Source organism: Corvus brachyrhynchos, unplaced genomic scaffold, assembly GCF_000691975.1.
Source record: "Corvus brachyrhynchos isolate BGI_N302 unplaced genomic scaffold, ASM69197v1 scaffold9, whole genome shotgun sequence".
Classification (NCBI taxonomy): domain Eukaryota; kingdom Metazoa; phylum Chordata; class Aves; order Passeriformes; family Corvidae; genus Corvus; species Corvus brachyrhynchos.
In genome coordinates this window covers 3486464-3508753 of record NW_008240037.1, presented here as the reverse complement: position 1 = coordinate 3508753, position 22290 = coordinate 3486464, and the positions used below count along the sequence as shown (strand labels likewise).

Sequence of the window (22290 nt, the reverse complement as noted above, 5' to 3'; positions counted from 1 at the left end):
TGCTGAAAATGCTGCAAGAGGAATTTGTACAGCTCATGCAATTAAGCCACCTATTTTTCTTCTTTTTTTCTCCCCCTGTAGATTGATGTCACTTCTTTTATCAAAAATTGTCACACAGATACATGCAACTGCAATCTTGGTGGGGACTGTGAGTGTTTGTGTACCAGTATTGCAGCTTATGCCCACAAGTGCTGCCAGCAGGGAGCAGCAATTCATTGGCGATCTCCTTTGCTCTGTGGTAGGTACCTCAGCTGGCCATGCACCAGAGCTCGTCTGGGAGGCATCTCTGGCTTTTTTCTGCCCAGTTGTACAAATATGACAGAAGCAGGGGGATAATAAACACAGTTCACATCTCTCAAGCTGTCTCTGTGTTAGCTGTGTAGTTCTTATACACCTAAATTTACTGTTTTGCTGCAAAGGGCTGGCTGTGCTCAGGATGTGTTTGTGCAGAGACTGTGGGAAAGGCACTGGTGGATGTCCAGTTTTCTGTGTAGGGCTGCAAAGAGATCCAGTTCATTCTTCTTTTCATTGACAGCAAGAAGGGTTCTTGGCTGTAGAATAATTCCTGCTTCCGGCCTGCTGTCACTGAACAGAGGTCTAAGGAAATAAAATCACTGACTGAAATATCTTGTGGGACATGAAACTTCCTCTGCTGAAAGTGAGCTTTACATTTTTAGAATGCAGATATGCAAGGATTCTCTTGTTACTTTGTAGTAATAATAATAATAATGTGCTTGTTTTCTTTTACTTTTAGCGTATGACTGTGAATATTACAACCAAGGTATGTAGTATTTGATATTCCTGTTTAAAAAACTCAGTTAATTTACGGGCTCTTTCTTTGACTTGCTGTATGTAGTTTTAACATTGCTTTTATTTTTAATGAGGGAAGATTAGTGGCCCAGCTGTGTTGAATGATCCTAGTAATCCCTAATATCTCCATTAATAACTTCATAATGTGCAGTGTGGGAGGTGGATTGATCCATCATCCTACAACATATGGTAGCAGTCAGGGAGAAGCTCCAGAAGGATGTTACCTTGTGTTTGTACTATAAATTTCAGAGCTGGGATCTACAACATTTGGACTTCAATAGGCTACGGGATTTTATGCACAAGTCTCACGGTACCATGCTGTAAATAGAACAGTACCTTAGAATGAGAGTGGTATTCATTTAACAGAATAAATTCCTGTGTCATCTGCTCTAATATTTGGATACTGTGTACATGCTTTGTAGGGAGCAATAGATACTGAAAAGGGAAATGTGACTAAGTGCAATGACATGAATCTGACTTTTAATATTTTTTGATGACTAGGATGACTTGCATCCTATAATGAGCATCATTATAAAGATGGTTTTTTTCTCCTCCTGTCAGGCCTAGTACAGTAGTAGCATGTAAATCATGCTAGGTATGGCTGACTTTCCACAATTACTTTGTAATAGGGACTTTTATCTTACTCAAGAAGTTTTAAGGACATGGTTTTGATGGTGAACATCATCCTAGTGATAGGTTGATGGTTGAACTGGATGATCTTAAAGGTCTTCTGACCTCAATTATTCTATAATTCTATGAAAAAGCAGGAAGGGGTACTGGTTTGGCTAATTTTTTTCATATAGTTAACATGAATTTAATTAACGTATTTTGTATTTGTGATGACAGTGGTATTTTAGCTACTGCTTACATAGATCAAGACTATTCCCAGTTCTCATGCTGATCTACCAGTAAGCAAGCTGGGGATGCACAAGAAGTTAGAGGGGACAGAGTTGGGACAGCTGACCCCAGCTGACTAAAGGGATGTTGCAGAACACATGGTGTTGTGTTCAGCAACAGAAATCAGAGGGGATTTGCTGGGGCTGGCATTGCTTAGGGTCCACCTACATAGTGGTCAGCTGGTGGTGAAGAATTTTGGTTTTTTCATCACTTTTCTTGCAATTGGCTTTTTTTTTTGCTTCCTTTTCTTTTTCCTTATTTCTCTATAAACAAAACTCAAACCAAACCATTATTTATCTGTCTTTATTTCCACCCACAAGTTTTTTTCAGTTCTTCCCCTTTAATTCTTTTGTGAGATGTGGGGTGAGTGACCAGGTGTGTAGTGCTTAGCTGCCTGCCAGGGTTAAGGCCAAGGACACTTATGCATGTTACCACTACCAAGTGGAACCAAGTGGAAAATTAAGACGTAAGTTTTGTATGTTAGGTGATGATGGTTTTTCTTTTTCTATTTGAATTTTCTTCCCTTAGGTCTTGGTGAAGGACCCTATATTTTGGCAAGTTTTGGAGTGAATGACAAAATTATAGGGGCTAATGTATCCAGCAGAAGGATATTTCCCCTGCCTAGAACCGGAGCACACAAAAATGTAATTTTCAGTTTCATGATAACTCCAGGTCTTTTCAAAGACAAAGATTTATGTAAGTGTTCTCAGGGGTTTTGCTAATGGTGAGATACGTATCTCGAACTATATGAATGATTTTTGCTGCATCTTCTAAATGTCCTAAAATAGTCTAGATATTTTTAGTTATTGGAGTAAGTGGCCAATTTCAAAATGAAGGAGGGATTAAATTTTTAGGGTTTTTTTAATATTAGACAGCCTCACTTCCAGCTTTAAAGTTGACTTTTCAAGAATTGTTTTAGAAATATTACAGAATAGAATAACTTTGTGAAAAAATCCAGTTAGTTTGTATAAGTGGAAACCAGTGAATTTTATACAAGTATCTAGCAAATATCAACACTGAATGTCAATGCAGGATATTTTTGTCTCCAGTAAAATCTGTTCTACTTTATGTTTTCACCTTATTTGTTACTTTTCCTGACCTAGAAAATGTGCAACTTAGAATGATCAATCTATTTCTGCATTGTTAACAAGCAGCATCTCTATGCAATGTAGAAGGTAGTTAGGTGAACAGCTGAATCCTAAGCTCTATTTTTCACTTATTGAGCCTTACCCAAACTATGCAACAAAAATAAATGTTTAAATATTTTCCCTTCTGTAATTATTTTTCTTTCTTCACATATATGAAATTTGTGACAAATCAATAAAGATTCTGTCATTGCTTTCTCAAATAATTTAATTTGTTGAAAAAAATCACAAACCCTCAAAAATCAGCAGCCCAAAAGAAGTTCTGTCTCCACAGAAGAATTTCAAACTAAGTTTACAAACATTTCGTTGTTTATTGCCATGGGGAAATTAGGTTTTTAGATGTGATTTTGAAATGGAAAATACATACAACAGAAGAATTAATTCAGTCTTGTCAATTCCCCATGTAAAGTGGAAGTAAAACATTCATTATCTCTGTGCAATACACAGGTGACTTTCACATAGAAATGAGGGATAAGATAGTATTCCTCTTGAATGAAGAACTTCAAGACTTTATTCAAGTTGAAAATCAGCTACTAAGTCAATCTTCTTATAAATTAATGCATTTTCAGAGAATTTTTTTCACTTTTGATTTGTGGTAGAGCAAATAGAGGTCAAGTCTCTTATTTGGCCACAGATTTTCTAACTGTATTTCTGGATATGACTGTATATAAAAAAAGCCTGACCTCAATGTTCTTACAACATGATATTATTTACCAATGAAATTTTGGCACTGCTAAGCTGTCAGACATTTGTCCAAACTTGAGAAAAACTCCCAAGATATGCAAGCTCCAGTATGAGACTGCTTATGAATCATTTTTTAAGGTTAGTAGCAGTAGGCTGAATGCAGTTTTGATCTAACTGATTAGCTGCCTGGTAGTTCTGGATTATATGATCATTTGAAGTCTCTTTTAGGTCCTGCACTGCATTTCTAACTCTTCTGTGCAACCTAAAGCTGAATTTTTTTTTTTTTTTGGTGAAAAACAGGTTTTTAAAAGGAGCCACTTAACAGCCAATATGTAGGATTTAATCTCAATTATAAGTTGTTTTCTGTGAAAATCTCATTATCTTTATTATTTTTTCTTTCTTCTGTGGAAGCTCTATCTCTTGTTTCCTTTGAATCTGCTGAAAGACCAAACTACTTTCTGTATGTACATGACAATGAAACCATTGGGTTGGAGCAGTGGCAAGCAAGTGCCTCCTTTCAGAGACGAGCCACCTTCTTCCACCACCAGGGTCTCTGGAGTCCAGGGCTCAGTGCCTTCGAACTGCACAGTAAAAAAGGCTTTTTCATCATTCTCACCTCATCCAGTGTTAAAGTGGAAAAGTACGATGATTCAGAAGAATTCAAATATTTCAGTAGCTTTAGTATTGAAGGTAAATTTTGCATAATCCCTAGGGATAAACATTCTTTTTCTGCTTGCCTTCAGAGCACTTTCTTTCTTTCTTGTCTCTCATCAGCTGTAGTAACAAACTTTTTATCCTATTTTTAATTACTTTCTTTGTCTTCCATTCCATCTCAAAATGCTATTCTTTTCTAATTTTTGCAGATATGATGGTCACTTTATCTTTGAACTATATTTTCATTGGTTTACTCTTTCAAAAAGGAAGTGGCATGTCACAAAAGGATGTATGTTAATATCTCATTAGTAGTCTATAGATATCTATTCTTTTAAATGAATTGAGTAATTGTATTACATGTGCAACCAACAGTATCTTCACTATGTTTAACTGATCTTTTAGGTTTTGAAACAGAGTATATTCTAAAAGTGAATAGCTATTTTTATTGTCAAAGCTTGAAATGTCTTTTAGCTTGAATGAATTTAAAATACTTGAAACTGAACAAAATCTCACATTTTTTGAAAGTTCTAAAGAATTTGTCTACTTGGTTTTCATTTTTTCATTTATCTGAAAATCCCAACGTATGTTATAGCAAAGGCTGTAAATGTATTGTTTATTGACTATAAAATCAATAAATAATACCCTTTCTTTCCTTCTCAGAACTCAGTGCTTCTGTGCCTTACAGAAGGATGTGTGAATGGCGATATGAATCTTGTGCTAATCCTTGTTTTAAGACATGTAGTGATCCTGAAGGAATAGCATGTAAATTTCTTCCTCTGTAAGTAAAATTCGTCTCATACTGCTACTGTATTGTTTTTCGTATTAAGCATACCATATGCATTCTGAGAATTACTGCTGCTGCAATATGCATTTATTTTTACTACCCCAATTTCAATATCACTCTTATGAGAAACTCTTACAAGTCATATGAAAACATTTGTTACAAGCCTCTCATTTCCCACCGTTTGTATTCCCTTTAACATGTGATTTCCAACACAAGAATGAGGGTTTGTATTTAGCCCAGAGGATTAGCTTCTGGTAGTGGTTAAGTAGAAAGCTATTAAATTAAATGAAGGTTATTTCCTTCTATGGGTTTGTAGTTGCATCCTAAACCAGCATGCCATGATGCTAAAACAACACGCTGTCTGGTGTTTACATGAGAGAGATCAAAAATTGTAGGAATAATAAGGGAGAAATACGCCCTCTCCTGTAAGAACAGGGAACTTTTATACTGGGAGATGCCCATCGACGTGAAGAGAGGGATTTCAGAGCGGTGATGTTACCTTGTGATTTAGTAAACAGGTTTCCTGTCTCCATGGTTCTTCCCTGACCTCTATGAAACCACAGTAAACTAAGAGGAAAAATGCCTAAAAGCACAAAGCACAATGTGGTGGAAAATAAAGGATATTTTAGATTTCAGACTCCCTAGGCATATGCAATTTATGATCAGTAATACTATTAATATTACTAATTTTCTCTGTTCGTATTCTAAGCTTTTTCCTTATGGGAACACTTATTGTTAATGTCATGATTTTCCTATTGAATAGTCCCCCCAGAATGAAAAAAGGCTTGGGAATATAGTGGTTTGTCTGCATTCTCTGACGTTGAAAGGACACAAGAAAAAGGCTTTATAGAGTCAGTCTAAATATTTTGATATCAAAAATGAACATATCTGGGTAGAACAACAGTCTTGTAGAGAAGTTCAGCATTCTGTGGAAAACCTTTCTGCTTCAGGATCTAAACTTCCACCTAGTTGTGGAAGCAGAATGGTCCAAAGCTATCATGTTCATCAGCCTATGCAAATAATGATTAACACTTTAGAAATAGAATTATGCTGCTCAGTAACTTTTTTACCTTGAAATGCCTCAAAATGCTATGTTCATCATTTCATTGGAAAGTTTTCAGAACTCTGAAAAGACAGTCTAATGGTTTGTTTGGCCAAAACAAAATAATTTAAAATTAACTTGTACTTCTACTGTGGCTTTAGAGTTGACTATGCAATATTTTAAAGGGTTGAAGGATGCATGCCATACTGTCCCAAAAACATGATCCTTGATGAGGTCACACTTAGATGTGTTTATCCAGAAGACTGTAAGTATACTTTATTCTGTCGATCTACTCTTACAAATTACTCTAGAGATCTCAGGAAAGGATTAATCAAATGTACATTTTTTTAAATTAAATGCTTTCTCAGAACACCTTTCTGTTGAAGATAGTCTCTCTGGGACATAGACTCCATTTCCAATCATCCAAAATACGGCTTCTGCATTCAAACAAGTTATATTTCAAGTTGAATTCTCGTATTTCTCTAATAGTGGGTCATATATAACCTTTTGTGATTATGTTATACCCAGAGCAACTATATATTTAACTATATAATGCTAGTATATTACGCATCTGTAAGGAAGAGGTCCCAGATGAAAGACACAGAGATGTGACAAAATGTTCAGTCTTTTCAGAGAATGACACACCACTAAAAAATTCAGCTCATCTATTTCATAATTTCTGGTGTGCAAAGATACCACATTATTTGCTTATTTTGGGGGATAAAGTATTATTTTAATATTAAAATGTCACTTTAATATTGTATCTTATTTTATTGTACAGATTTTGAATTAAATACATTATGCTTGATATTTGCTAGTACAAAGTTATCTCGTATAGTATACTATATTCTAATGATGTATTTATTTCAAATATTTTACTATTTTGGATTTACTGAATTTTCTATGGAATTGCCTTGTTGCTTCAAACCTGCTCTGCAAAATCAAGGTTTTCACCAATAATAAAAATTAACTACTTTCATTTCTGCAGAGAAAATTAGAAAACATTTTGAGTCAGCTGAGTTCCTCAAAGTCATCAGATGACCTGGAACCATTGGCAAGATGTGATTTGCTAATATTTAAATGGGGTTTGATATTTAAATGGGCAGTAGATAGATTTGCTATTTTTATTTTCTAATAATACATAAAAGACAGTTAAACTCACATTTTTCCTTTTAGGCATACCTGTGACACCTACAGAATCAGAAACTGGACTGAAACCTTCACTGTTAATCTCTCACATGGGTGCTACCACAGAGAGATTTCCTCAGACACCTCCTTTACTTGTTACTTCAGGGAATGAATCAACTCACATCAGTGTGACAGACAAAATAACCATGAGTGCAAACACAGCTTCAAGGGGAATTAATATGTCGGCACAATCCATTACAGACTTTTATTCATTGGAAGCATCTAATGCAGCCACCTATTCAACATTTTCATTACCAAGTACAGTGGAGCCTTCTGATGTACTTCACAGCACAGCCAGCCTTAGTGCCCTTTCCAAACCCATCCCTTCAACAGATTTTCCAATTCTTCTTCAAGCCTCAGCAGTCACTTCACATACTGCCCGCTCTAATGCATCTATAACTTTACCCATTACAATAACAACTCCAACAACCCTGCTCAGTGCAAGTCTTATTCCAACACATTCTGCAGTGTTAACACCCACTTCCCTAGTGGTAGTTTCCTTTTTCACTCGAAACATGAACCAGTCAGCTAGGAACAGTTCGACCTTCCTCAGCACTAACAACTTTAACCTCCGAGATATCTTTTGTCACTTCTGAGCTGCCTGCAGGGATTGGGAAGAGTAGGAGTCCTTCAGTAAGTCATCCTAAGGGAGCAGAAATACACTCTGAAGTGTCTTTGTCTGCCTTGCTGGCTGACAGAGCAACTTTCATAAGACCTGTATTTCTTCTAGGTCCACGATTGACACTAAGCACATCTACTTCTCCTATATCTGCTTTGTCTGTTAGAACTAGGTCTGGCATTACTCAAACTGCGGTTTACCCAACACCCATTTCTGCACTGACTTCAACTGCTCCTCAAATTCCAATGACTACTAGATTTTCTAGCTCTAAGAGAAGTTTTCCTCAATTAATCACAGTTTCATATTTCAAAACAGCAAAACTAAAACTTCTCTGATATCATGAAATGCTAGTTCTTCAACTAATTTTCCTCCAAAGCCATTTTCATCTTCAGTGCAAATTTCAATGAGTGTTCCTGAGCAGACATCTCCATTAAAAAAGGGCAGTATTTCTGCTGCTCTGCCAATAATGACAATATCTTCACCTCAAGTTGTTTCTCAAATCCCTATAAACACTTCTTCAAGTCCTGCAACATGCACGGTATCTACACCAGTGCATTCGCTGTTTACCTCCCTGAAGCCCAAAGCTATAGCAGGTGCCATGGTTACCTCTGAAAGTCTTTACACAGTACCTTCTGGTGCTTCCATTCCTCCAGTCAATTCAACAATCTTTGATAGGTCTGTAGTAAGTAAAGCCTCCACAGAAAATAAGCATATAATGCACACTGATTTATTTTCATTGTCATCCATTTCTAAAAAGCCAATGAAATCCATTATGTCTACACTCTTCCCTCTCAGGACATTGGTATTACCTCTAAATGCTACATCAATAACCACTTCAGAACTTACAGAGTACCCAAAAAGTTCAGATACAGTATTGAAAACTGACCCTGTGGCTCAAAGTTCAGGCACTTTCATTTCCAAAGATCTTCCTTTTACAAGGTCATTATCTTTATTTACAACCTTGTTATCAACATAAGTACCATATTATGTGACATCTCAGACTACAAGTTCTTCATTTATTCCCATAGTCAGTAGCACATCATCACTAACACAAAATATAAGTGCTACCCAAGCATCAGTTTCATCTCTAGATACACAAGGAACTTCAAAAATTCCAATTATAGACCTTGTAACTTCTGTGGATTTTTCTAAATTCACTTTAAAAATAAGTCTCTCTACCAACTTTTCAGCTGCACTAAAAACACCCATTGTAATGCCCTCTTTACTAATGCCTACAACTTCTGACGTCACTTTAGTAAGCCAGCCCTCTATGCCTTCACCTCCTCCTAAGATCACTCCTATCTCTAATGTTTCTCTAGGAAAGCCGAGTTCTTCGGTAAGTTCTTCAGAAGATGATGGAAAAATATCAGCCATATCAGCTGGAATCATCACTCCGTCCACTACACCAATGATCACGAACACAACAGTGAATGCTACATCCTCAAAAGCACCTTATATTTTTGCAAAAATGCTGCCTAGTTCTTCAGCCAGTTTATTAGTTACTTCAGGAGCTACCCTAGCCTCTAGGATCACAACAAAAACCACTGATTCTTTTGTCATCAATTTGGATTTTTATATGGCTTCAGCTTCAGTTCCTACCACCATAGAAGCACACAAATCTTTATTTACAACTGCAGTAACTCAAGCTTCACAGAGCACTAGAGAAACTTCAAAGATTAACTTAATGGAAACAACTGGTACTACAAGTCCATTATCACAGATGAAGAGTACCTCATACATAGCATCAGAAGTTGAATACACAACTTCATTTGAAAAAACTGTGGATATTTCAGAAGGTGGTCAGACTTCACATGAGCAAAGAAATGCTACCAAGATGAAGACAACCACAACTGACAAATCTTCCCCACCTTATTTGCCAGTAACTGCAGTTCAGAGTTTGCTTTTTTCAAGAAATACAACCTCAGTCAAAAATATCTCTGTTTCTGGAGTCCTGGGTGTAACAACATCAGATACATCCAAAATGCCAACACAGAAACCCATTACACCTTACTTTAGTGTAACAGAGGCCACAGAGCTGCAAACCAGAACTATAATAGATATATCTCATTCTAGTGGTAGAATGGCTCTGCCTTCCTCTTCAGAAATGACGCCTGTAGCTGACAAGGCTTACTTTGGCACCATGATGCATACACTGATGTCTACATCTTCTGAGTGTGTGGTATGATCAGTCTTACTTGCCCCTACATGTTAAAATATATATTAATTTTCAGTCCATTCTGTTATTCTACCTATCTGAGATTTAAAATATTTCCTATTTTCTATTTAATTTACTTTTAAAAAAAATTCTCAGTTATTCTTAGAGAATAGTTTTATTGCTGCTCTTACATTGCCCTGATATATTCTGCAACTTGGATGTATTGCTCTGAAAAAAAAAAGGCTTTAAAGCCATGTTATTGTTCTAGATAGCTAAATATATTTCTGAGCTGCAGAAAAAGGCATAATCCTTGGAATTTTGGTGTTTCTGCATAATCTCACCCTGACTTTCCTTTTTCCACTTGTTTCTTTGTCATAGGGCTTAAAATGATGGGAATGCATGGTTTTCTGTTTCTTAAAATGCTTCAGATTATTACTGATGATAACGTGTAGCCTCAATGCATAATGCTTTACACAGGGTATTCCACCAAAGCTGGATGGAACAGGAAGGGTGTGAATGAATGGACATGCATCATTGTCACTGGTTACTACCACACAGATGCAAGTCATTCCAAAATAAGCAATGAGGAGCAGGTAGATGTGGTAAATCTCTCTCAGACCTGGGAGATGGACAAGTAATTTCTTGGACTTCATAAGACCAATGAAGTTAAAGTTGACTCTGGTTGTTTTTTCCTTATATGACAGCCAAGATACCTCGAACCTGTTGACAAATGTAGCCAGTATGTCTGTGTTAATATGGGTTGGATGTTATACAATCTTTCAAGGAACTGCCCTAAGGATGTGCTGAAGCCAGGTTGTGGTTTTCGAGGAATGCCTGTTCAAGTTAACACTGATAGCTGTTGTCCAGAATGGGAATGTCCCTGTAAGTTGCTGTTTTAATTTTAAGTAAAACATGGAGCCTTGGTACATTTCAATTAATAAAAGAAAGGGTTATTACAATGAGAATGAGGGGTTAAAGAGTGGAATGAATTAAAAAGAGGTATTCATCAGCAAAGCAGAACGAAATATACTGAATGTTTTGGTACCTTTGAATTGACATTCAGGAGAAGCAAAATATTTTTTTTTTAATGAAAACATTGAGATGACATCTGCAATGCGAACACCAATATTTCTCAGCTGAGACTTTTCAGAATTTTTATCAGTAGAAATGTTAAGATTTCAACATTTCATGAAGAAAAATAAATTAAATACTAGATTTTCTGAAAGACAGAACCCTCATATTTCATTTAGCTCTAATTGCAGTTTTTATTCAAGTGCAGAAACTGGTGGATGAATGTCTGCAGGGGGAACAAAAAGGCTAAAGACAAGTCATATTTAAAACCTTGTAGTATTAATGAAATCAATATTGCACTTTATATTTGCTTCAAGATAAGACAGATAAGTCCCTTGTCAGTATTTCAAATTATCTATCTATCTATCTATCTATATTTATGCATATATTTTATCTCACACTGTGCAGATTCATTAACCTTGCCTTTAAAACATTGACTTAAGTGAAAATTGTCACCAATTTAAACATTCTCCCCTACCCTGGGCACACAGAAGCAGGTTAAGGTATTTCCACTGAGTAACCTAAACACTTTCTTCTGCTTATGGCTGAATATGCTGCCTGCAGAACAAGGTCATCTATCTGTCTATCTACTATGAATGTATATGCAAAAGCAAATAATGTTAGAACTGAAAGCTTTTAGAAATGCCCTGTATTCAGTTTTGTGGTAACCTCATTAAATGACAGTTCTTTTTTAGGTCAGTGTTCTGTACTGTCTGAACTGAGTGTTATTACGTTTGATGGAAACAACATAGCCCTCTGCAATATGGCTTCCTATGTTTTAGTCAAGTTACCGGGAGAAATTATTGTTGCTCATATTGAAAAATGTCCTGCTAATCAGGTAACATTTTTGAATTTATGTAATAATTATAATTGTTCCTTGAATTTTTGTGTTATAAGTTTGAAATTCTGCAAAAATATGTCAATTAAAACTTATACATAAAAGCCATACTCAATGAAAAATGCCAAGTTGTTTAATTTTCAAGAAGCATGCTTAATAATGCTGTCTAGAGAAAAAAATTTTATCTTGAGTTGAATACTAATTGTTGTGTTATAAGGAAATTCAAATGTAAGTTCCTTTTAAATTATCATAGGTGACATAACTTCTGAATATGCATGTCTCCTTTCAGGTTCTTCACACAGAAGTGTTCCTGTAACCTTGAATTTGTACTGTACAATATGGTCAAAATACAAAAATATTTTTAATAGTCAAAAATTATATTTTGTAGTTATTTTAGGAAAGTATTAATGACTTTGTGATGAGCTGTTCTTTGTAGTTGTCTAACTCTTGTCTACACAGGGGATTCGACCACTCTATTTTTAGATTGCCAGTTTAGATCAGGTCAGTCTCATCCTTAGAGTCTGTACAAATATTTCCTTTGCATTGTCGACAGTCCTAGTTTATGCAGCCCTTGAGCAACTGGATTGAGTCCATCTTTGGTTTGTCGACAAACCAGTCAGTGATGAGGGGCTTCAACAGGCTTCTAGCCTTCCCATCCCTCTTATTACTCTCACTGGGCAACTGTATGTTCGAACTTTAAGACCGTTAAGGGCATTGCATTGTTTTAGAGGTTTTCTACTAAATTGCTCTCTTGTTTCCTGGTTGAAGTCTAGAGAAGGGAATGCAGAACACATATGCAGATGAGTTTTAGAAGTCTGCATGTTTAGTTCTTCATGAGATATTTTTTGAAAGGGCCTTTCAGCATATGCACAGAATTTGCTGCAGAGTGTGTATTTTTTATTATTTATAAGGAATATATTAAATCAATTTAATTATGTAGCTGATTGTAGAAGAACATTAAAGACAAAGAAAATAGTAACTTTTTTTTCTAAATAAAATGCTGCTGATTATTATTGCACTTCTAATTTATTTTTGTTTTCCAGAGTGCAAATTCAATAAGAAAACTAGTAAGTGCTTACTTATTTTGCTAATTATAAAATGCATTAATATTAAAAGATATTATTAAAGTAATAAAAAAAATTCCAATAGCACAGGCACAGAATTAGAAAAATGATAGTAACAAAACTTGTTCGTTGCTTTTCTTTCAAGGTGCCACCGGCAAACACTTCAGGGCTCTGTTTTAAGAAATTGAATGTCACAACACACACATGTCAAATACTTATCAATCGTTTAGCAAGAAAAGTAAGTATATATCAGCAGTGTGTGTACTCTTAAAAAATAGCTGGAAAGCTATGTTGTTGTAGAATGTGATATATCAGAATTAAAATGAAACACAGGATTAGGACTACTTTTGCAGTTCAGGTTCCCAGTAATTCATGCTATGCTAGAAGCAAAACAATATACATTTCTGGTACCATGCTTCACTTAAATGTCATTTTTCCAAAATGACATTTTAAAGTTCTTTTAAGATTTTTAAGAAGCTGCAAAAGCAGTTATGCCTGAGACTATACTTCCAGAAACCTTAGAACCCTAGACATGATAAATTCTTAAGCTACTTTTCCTGCTAGTCAGTAACAAGTCAGAACAGATGACTTTGAATAAGTGGAATGAGGTTTTGTTTTATCATACAATATATGATAAATAAGATTTATTCTTTCCTTAATTAGAATTTTTTTTCCTCATACCTCCTTCATTTGCAGTTTTTGGAAGTAGCACTGGTGGGAAGCTCTCTGATTTAAGCACTGTGACTGTCATATGTGGTAGAGGCTGTGAAAAAAACCTTTTGTTATAAAATAGAAATGCATATAAAATACATCATTGCAATCTGGCTTTGTTTCTAAAATGTGTTTGGTTTATTTTAGGTAATTGTGGATTCTGTAATTCAACCATTACCATTTTCAAAAGAAGGACTGAGTGTTCAGGATACTGGTGCAATGTATGTTGTTAATACCCCAGCTGGTATTAGCATCAAGTGGGCTCATCTTACAGGCATCATAGATATACAGTATGGATTACACTCCAACACATCGAGGAAGACAGAAGGACTTTGTGGTGAGGCTATGGTGGCAATTCTTTTCTCATTTAGAAAATTCCCAATAGAAATTTGCAGCTCCCTTTTGTGTCTGTGACCAGCTGTCCCTATAGCTCTCCTTGTGACCCTCATTAACTATGCTGACAATCCTATATGAGGGCCTGTGAAAGACTATTAATAATAATAAATTAATTGTTCTGTTTAAAATCACCGTGTGATAATAAAGTACTTTGCAGAACAAGTAGTGATCAGCACATTGTATCTAAATAACTTAAAAAAAATCTACTTATTTCATTTACTTATTTCTGCCTGTTTTAAGAGTATTGCTGAAGCCAAGTAAAGAAAAAGAAAATTTTTAGTGAAGTGGCTGCTAAAGAAGTTCAGGTAGTGACAGTATATTTCAGTGATTATGGAGAAAAGAATAACTGTCTGATGTTAACAGTAGCAGCTTATTGCTATGAAAATACTGACAAAAGTTGTATCTTGGGAAGGGTCCAATTCTTGTGAGGATAGTGAATTTAGAATGTGTATTTAGACCTCTTGAGGCTGGGTCTAGGGTCCAAAACTGTGCTGAGTTGTCTCAGTCTTGAATTACAATGATAGTAAATGTAGCAGGTTTCAGGCTTCTCTTAAGTCTTTTTATAATTCTTCCAGTATGAATAATATAAAGTCTAAGCAGGTAATTTAAAATTACTTAAATTTTATCATAAGTGCTCATTTTCTGGTGGTTTTTAATTTTACATAATCTACTTCATATTGAAAAGGAAAATGAACTTTTTATTATCTTTTAAACCACTTTTAGTTTTAAAAACTAAAAAGCAAATCAGATATGCTTTAAATATAAATATAAACAAATCAAGTCTTTAAAATCAATTTCTATATTCTGCTTGAACAAAAGATCTAGTGAGAGAAGGTGAAGGCTGGCTCTGCATGTTTTCCCAGTATCATGCCATCTTCTCTATGCATGCAGAACGAGTGGGATGAGATGAGGTCAAATGTAGGAAGACTTACAGAATAGTTCCTCTTTGTGTCATGGAAAGATAAAGAGAGTACGACAATGCAGACAAATCCAAACTTAGCTTAAAAGTGTTGCACTACCTAATATTTTGCAGTAAATTCTGAAGCTTTCTTTGGTGCTTCTTTCCTTTCTCTGCTGTTTGTTCCTGTCTGGGATTCTGCAATCTTCTTCTTCTCATCCTAGGAAAAATTGTGGGACTATGTGGTAAATTTGCTTTATTTTTAAAGCTGTATTGATTCTGCAGTTCTGCAGCATGGCCTTAAAAATTCTAAGTTTGTGATCTGCAGCAAAAAGCATAAGAGTTAAGAATACTGGAAAGTGGTGCTACTGTAAAATGCTTCTTATTTAAATGCCATCTTCTGTATTTCTCCATGCTGTCTGAAAGAACAACAGCCTGCTACACTAAGCTCATCCAGTTCTAACAAAGGACCCTGGAGAGCATCAGACTGCAGGGCTGAAAGCATGAGGGCAAGGGCTTAGGATGTGCTTACCTGTGCAGGAGGAAAGTGAAAACAAGAGAGGAGCTCTGCCTGATCAGTACCCGAGACATAAAACGCCAGTATGAAGATCAAAGTTTTGGCATTACTCACTTGTTCTCACTTAAAGAGATCATATAGTTTAATTGATTAATCAACAGAATGCATACAATAATGAATTCAGGTAGACAATGAATGTCAGAGGTCTGGGAAGGTTGTTTTTTATAGTGGTTTTGTATTAATAAATTGAGTAAGAACAATATTTTCTCTAGATAAAGCAATTTTTTCATCAAAAGATTCTTTTCATAACTTCTTGCACTTAGAATGTTCAATTAAATTTCAGTACAGTGTCAAATAATCAGTGACGAGCAGTTAATTTGAAAACCATCTACTGTTACTCCCAAGGAACTAACTGATATTCAGTGAATGAGATCAGAATCTAGTGCTGTGTCAGTGAATTTGCTACAGTCAACAGCACATTTTGGTAGCAGTTTTTCTCAAAAGTAAGTTGCTGTGAAAGATATCATGAGTTGTGTTGTATGATCTACTTGCTTTACTAAGGCATTGAGCTGAGAAGTAGAATCACAAGCAGGAAGTTGGAACTGCAGTGGATATACAGCTGCTTTAACTTACAAACTCAGGTGACTAAGTTGCACAGGTCAGCCTGCTGCAGTGTTGATCATAACTTATCAAGTGCACTTTTCTTTCCCAAATGAAATGTGGCATGTTTGTTTGTGCTTTGAATATGACGCTCTGTCTCCAGGGGTCTGTAATGGAGATCCTAGTGATGACTTGAAAATGCAAAACATGACCATAATTACAAATATGGAGGAAATCGAAATGTTCATTAAGAGTTGGGAAATTGAGAAATCACTTGATGTAACAACCAGGAGGCCAGCAAGAAATTGTACTGAAGATAACTGCTCATACTGTATGGAACTGTTAAACAGAAGCACTTTCATCCCTTGTCACAAGAAAGTGAGTATGATGATCGGAAAAATTGCAGGAGCAAATCTAATAAAAGTTGTATAATTAAGAAAAGCGTGATGGATACATGCACATTTTTCATGTTTGCTTATTTTTATGATTTGACAATGGAATGGATGGTTGTAATACCCCTGTCACGTTGGCTTTAGTACTTTAGTCATGTTGTCCATTGTAAACACACATCTATATTGATCCCTGTGCTATTACGCTGTTTTTTTGAAATTATTTAATGGGCAATTGTCAAAGAAGAGACAACGGATCATCATGTCAAGATATACACATTCCAAAGGTGTTATTTTTATTAAATGCTTAACATGGATCACTAGAACAGAAAACCTCATGCTTCTCCTGCACACAACAGCGATTCATGCAGTTGGAGACTTATTGGACTAAAGAAATTTTCAGTTGAAAATTTTTGACATAGTCAAATATTATGTTGACAATTTTGTTGGATTTCTTACAGAAATCACTATAATTTGTTTCCACAAACGGTAGTTTCTAATGGGGATATAGCTGTAGCATGCAGACTATCACTAGAGGTGGGTAGTGCAGCACAGCTGCTTCCCAGAACAGAAAATGAGGAAGCCCCAAATCCCTGAGGTCTGACTGACTTCCCCCACTTAACTAAAAATAAAAAGGATTAATTACTCAAGTGGCCCTTTCTTCCTGAGAGATACTGGAGTTCCCGTTCCTAATTCATTTCTTCTTGTTCTGCCTTTCCACCCTTGGTTCTTATTGTGTTACACTTTAGTTTTCATCACAGACAAATGCTGTTAAAGGTGTTGCATGCAGCTGAGCCCCGTCTTTCAAATTCCTGAGACCTCTCGTCAATTTCCTGAGGTAGAAAAAATTCAGGGAGTTCTTCTGAAAGGAAGGAACTAAAGTAGTTTCTTTATATACAAAATTAATAGATATTTGCCTCAGAAACTTAGTGGGAGGGAGCAGTGGTTTGGAATCTAGAAGATAGAGTAGCACCAGTGAGTAGTAGGATGCTTTGCATAATTGTTTTGACATAACTAATTTTATAATAATTTAAGGAAATCTGAGGAGTCAGAATTCCTACTGCATATACATTCCCAGGAGAACTCTAATAGGGCATCTTTTCCTGGTTTATAGCAAAAACTGATGTACCATCAACATTTTCAAGGGGTTGGTTCATCCATTGTGAAGTTTGTTTTTTTTCATATACAAGATGGTGGCAGAGCTAGAGTGGATGGAGCATACTGTGCACTCTGGCAGGGAGCAGCTCGTCAAGGATAGGTAACACAGTCATCAGAATCATCATGACCTTCTTGGCAGAAGTGAGAGACTGCTTGAAGACTTACTGAAATCACAGGGAGAACTCGGCTGCAACACAGTAGTGAACAGGCAGAATGAAATAAAATCTGACTTTTACATGTTGTTAAAAATTTATGCAAACAAATCCAACAGAAATAAGATGGGTTGCACCACCTGCATTTAGACTCAGTAACATAGGCTATCAGGTCCTACAGACACAGAAACAGAGTAATAAGTAATTAATTCACAGAAGGATTGTATGGAAGGTATAGCAGCAACATTTAGCTGAGATTGTTCACTTTTAGTTGACAGGGCTATACTGAAAAGTTCTTGTAAGTAGTGTGACAATCTCACTAGGTCTGTGTTCTGTGTCTGCTGATGAGCACAGAAAATTCGTCAGTTTAAGTTTTGCAGAATGAGTGTTCTGACAAAAATGATATGTTTTAATTTAGATACTGCTAACAATTTTTTCCCTCATGGCTATATTATTTCTCTTAATTACTGATTTATTTTAATTACAGAAAGTCCTTATACTTGTTAATTCCCAATTGCAATATGTTCCCAGGTGTCACCACAGGAATTTTGTGAGAAGATGTGGATCAACAGTTCTAATTTTTGGAATTATGAGTGTGATGCGCTTTCTGCATATGTGGCTTTGTGCAACAAGCACAACATCTGCATTAAATGGAGGACACCTGATTATTGTTGTAAGCAGACAGCCATGTTCTGTACCCCTATGTGGCTTTAGTGATGAAGTTTTTCGAGTGATAAGTTAAAAATATATTTCTTTCTATTATTCTTGTAAGTAACATCTCAATTTATCACAGCATTGATAAATCAGGGTACAAGTTCTTAAGATACGTATACATCATTTAGTCATGAATGAATTTTAATCTCCATTGAATTAGCTGCTGTAACAGAGTACTGTTAAAAGTATAAATGCATGCTTTCTGTGCTAACTCACTTGTTATTACTACCTATTTATCCAATGAAATTCTGAAAGAATACAGAAGCACTCAATGTCCTTTTTTATTCCTTGCAGCACTGAACTGTCCTGAGGGCAAGGAATACCAGCCTTGTGTGCAACCCTGTGAAGCCAAGACATGCTTGAATAAATGGTTCTATGAAGATTCTCCCTGTTCCTATTTAAGGGAAGACTGTGTGTGTAAAAATGGCACCATTCTGCATAGAACAGACTCTGACCTCTGTATACCAGAAGAAAAATGTAGTAAGTACAGTAGGACAGAGTAGTTTTGCAGTTATGAAATATTAACCGCAGTTATATTAACAGTTCATGGTACAAGATGAGTTTAAGTTCTGTGTCAGTCCTCAGTAAGCGCGAATCTGAGAAAGGTCCCTTGAACAGAGCCTACCTTTTTCTCAAGCTGCAGCAGTTTGTGTTTTCAGTTATCTTGGCTTTAAGACCCAGTGCTGATGTACCCCTACTGGGGGGAAAATAGTGGTCATTCTTCTATAGCTCCCAGGCTTTCCTCCCTTGAGAACTTAGGAAGGAATAACTTGGGCAGGTTCTGTCCCTTGCCCTCACCCATTTTCACCATAGTGAAGCATTTGTTCCTTTGGGGCTCTTAAGGTCATCATCCTTTTTCTTGGATTCTTTTATCATAATGCTCCACAGTGATATTATTTTATGCAGAATGTTATGCAAGTCGTGGTTGCTTGCAGGAAATGGGACCTGTCTGCTTGTTGAAGGGATATCATGGGGGTTTGTTTTTCCCAGCATGTACAGATAATAAAGGAGAGCCCCGCTCTGCTGGGGAGATCTGGAATGGGTCCATGAGAGGGTGCTGCATGTACAGCTGTTTAGAAAATGGAAGCATTGTTGCTGTAGAACCTGAATGCAATGAGGATCCAGCACCAGTCTGTGAAAGAGAAGGGGAAGTTCTACTCGATGTCATTGAAGAGAGAGCTTGCTGTCCCAAGAAAGTTTGTGGTATGTACCACATTTGTGTTCAGTAACAGAAGTCTAAGTGCATGACATTCACAGGCAGCTGAAAAACTTTAAATTCAAGGTAACATTTTTTAGAATTAATTTTCAAGTACTTGTGGCTGGTTGGGCCAGCAATTGAGGCTTCTGTTCTTTATAAGAATTATTCACTGAAAAAATTTTTTTCTTAGAGGTCCACCAGTTAAGCAAATCTTCTGTTAAAAATTATTTTTTAAGCTCTTGCATAGAATTTAATAATAAATTGATATATATTCAATGATAGAAGTACCTTGGTATTTGGGGAAGTCATCAGAGATTGCTTGCTTTTCTTTCTAGTGCTTTGGTGTGAAGAGCAGTATCCTCTGATCTACTGCTGTTTCCCAGAAGAAGTTTTTTGGGAGCTGATCTCTGAATACTAATATTCTGCCTAGCAATAATTGTTAAGAAAAAGAATAAGTTTTTTGCTCTTAAAATATTAAGCAAAATATACTAATTTCTTCATAACATATTCAAGGCAGATGAGAATATATGGTCCAGCTGATATGGTCCTTTTGCTCATTAGATACCTGTAACCAATACTGTATTGTGAATTTGCTAAAGGAACATCAATGGGACTTTATGGCTGGTTTCATGTATAGGAAGCAGAGCAAGTGAATACCAGTTTTAAGAGGGATATAACTGCTTGCTTGGGTTGAGCTCAAAAATCTATGTGATGGTATGGAGTGAACTTTAAGCTGACTTTGGCTGCTCTTGTTTTGTGGATCTCTGTATTAGATGGTATAAATAGTTTGAACTATAGGACTTGCACTTGTAGCTGTTTAAAGATGTCAAAATTGATTGTTTTTTATCCCACAGAATGTAACATGTCATTGTGTGATGCCATTATTCCAACATGCAAACCCAATGAACAATTGGTGGTAGGCTACCAGCCCCTGTCCTGCTGCCCACAGTACCGATGCGGTAAGGGAAATACAAAACCACAGTTAGTGGAAAGTTTTCCATACTTGTATTGTATGTTGGGAGAAAATTTGTATTACAAGTTGGTTTGATTGCTGACAGAATGGGACACTCTAAATAGCACCAGGCAACAATGTATGTTTTTTTAAACATTCTCCAATATTTTTTTGTGTTTGCGTTTTTTGTTACTCCTGATTTACAATCACTTTGGTGTATTTTATTTTACATAGTATATGAAGAATATATTTTTTAATCTTTTTGTATTGTTTCAGTGACTCCTTTAAAAAAGTTGTTTGTTTCACATCCTACAGAATGTGATCCTTCAGTTTGTTTTAATGCCTCCCAGCCAGACTGCCGAGAAGATCAATTTATTGTTGAAGCAAAACAGGAAGATCCCTGTTGTTTCTCTCATCTCTGTGGTAAGAAGCCTCTAATATTTTTATGGAGAGCTTAGGAATAGTCAAGTATTTACAAAAATAGACTATAATTCTAAACCAAGTAACTTAAGGTAGGAATGCTTGGAGAGGTCAGTGAGATTTCACACAGATCTGGCTGACTGGAGCCTAATTATCCTTGGGTTTGGGGATCTTTTCTTTCCAACATAATTTTGAACATCATATTTGAACTTTGTTTAGTTTTTATATCCATAAAAACCTTAGAAGTTCTGTTATCTGAGTAACAAACACAATACTGCTTGTTATATAGTCTATTAGATGGAATTCACATGTGCTAACTTTTTAGTATTTAAAACTTTGTAAATGTCTGATTTTTTTTTAAATTTAGTTTGTGAATCCTGTATTGAGCCTGTTCCCTTGTGCAGTGAAGGGGAAATTCTCACTGTAGACCTTAATACCATACACTACTGTTGTCCTCATTACTACTGCGGTGAGTGTAACTGCTGTGAGTTCAATATGTCACCAAATTCTGTAGAAATGACAGACAGTGTGTGGGTGTGTGGGGATTTGTTTAGATTCAGCAGTTAGGGTGGGCTACAGGTATAGACTAAGAGATCCAAATGAGGGTGTCCTCGTTTGAGGTATGTTCAAGCTTCTTGGTATACTCAGTGGTGGGCTAACAAACCCAGTCAGTGGAGTCTGGAGAGGTTATTTAGTTCACCAGACATAATATTGTTATTTTCACAGTGATCTAAATACCAGTGTATTAATGTGGCACTGAATCCTATCCTTGGAGTATTAATATGCAATTGTTCATATATTCAAACAAATTTAATAAAACAGCTTCCATGTTGTTTTTTTGTTCTAAGACAACTAAAATCACTTTTGAAAATCTTTGTTTAGTTTTTCATTCCAAGTATAATTCAGATGCTTAAGAAATACAATAATATTTATATAGAAGAATGTTATTTTAGAAATGTAATTTCTAAATGTATTTTAGAAAAGTAATGTAAGCTGCAAAACATGAAGGAAAGTTGAATACATTCTCATATGTCTTTTCCCCTCATTTAGTTTGTGATGAAAATCTTTGTTCTGAGCCTCCTATGATTTGTACAGATGACATGACACCTGTGAAGGAAAAAATACTTGGGCAATGTTGTCCTGAATGGCGTTGTGGTAATTATTTCTTTATTCCTTAGTCACAGCTGTTAACCAAAGCTAAGAGTTAGCTAATTGATTAACACAGTTTTCTTTA

At 35.8% G+C, this 22290-nt stretch overlaps 1 protein-coding gene across 4 annotated transcripts in view; it reads left to right on the top strand.

Moving 5' to 3' along the window:
* OTOGL (otogelin like) overlaps positions 1-22290 on the top strand; it is a 90358-nt gene that overhangs the window by 55797 nt on the left and 12271 nt on the right. For 3 of the 4 annotated variants that reach the window (XM_017743955.1, XM_017743957.1, XM_017743954.1), the window contains exons 30-50: positions 82-238; positions 755-781; positions 2236-2403; positions 3948-4226; positions 4851-4968; positions 6202-6281; positions 7193-7462; positions 9143-10002; positions 10683-10860; positions 11745-11887; positions 12931-12954; positions 13097-13189; positions 13810-13999; positions 16237-16451; positions 18304-18445; positions 18781-18966; positions 19477-19689; positions 20539-20643; positions 20952-21059; positions 21424-21525; positions 22107-22211. In XM_017743955.1, the coding sequence (XP_017599444.1) occupies positions 82-238; positions 755-781; positions 2236-2403; positions 3948-4226; positions 4851-4968; positions 6202-6281; positions 7193-7462; positions 9143-10002; positions 10683-10860; positions 11745-11887; positions 12931-12954; positions 13097-13189; positions 13810-13999; positions 16237-16451; positions 18304-18445; positions 18781-18966; positions 19477-19689; positions 20539-20643; positions 20952-21059; positions 21424-21525; positions 22107-22211 (3763 nt within the window). The remainder of the gene's footprint in view (positions 1-81; positions 239-754; positions 782-2235; positions 2404-3947; positions 4227-4850; positions 4969-6201; positions 6282-7192; positions 7463-9142; positions 10003-10682; positions 10861-11744; positions 11888-12930; positions 12955-13096; positions 13190-13809; positions 14000-16236; positions 16452-18303; positions 18446-18780; positions 18967-19476; positions 19690-20538; positions 20644-20951; positions 21060-21423; positions 21526-22106; positions 22212-22290) is intronic. The other variant, XM_017743956.1, reaches the window with a different exon arrangement.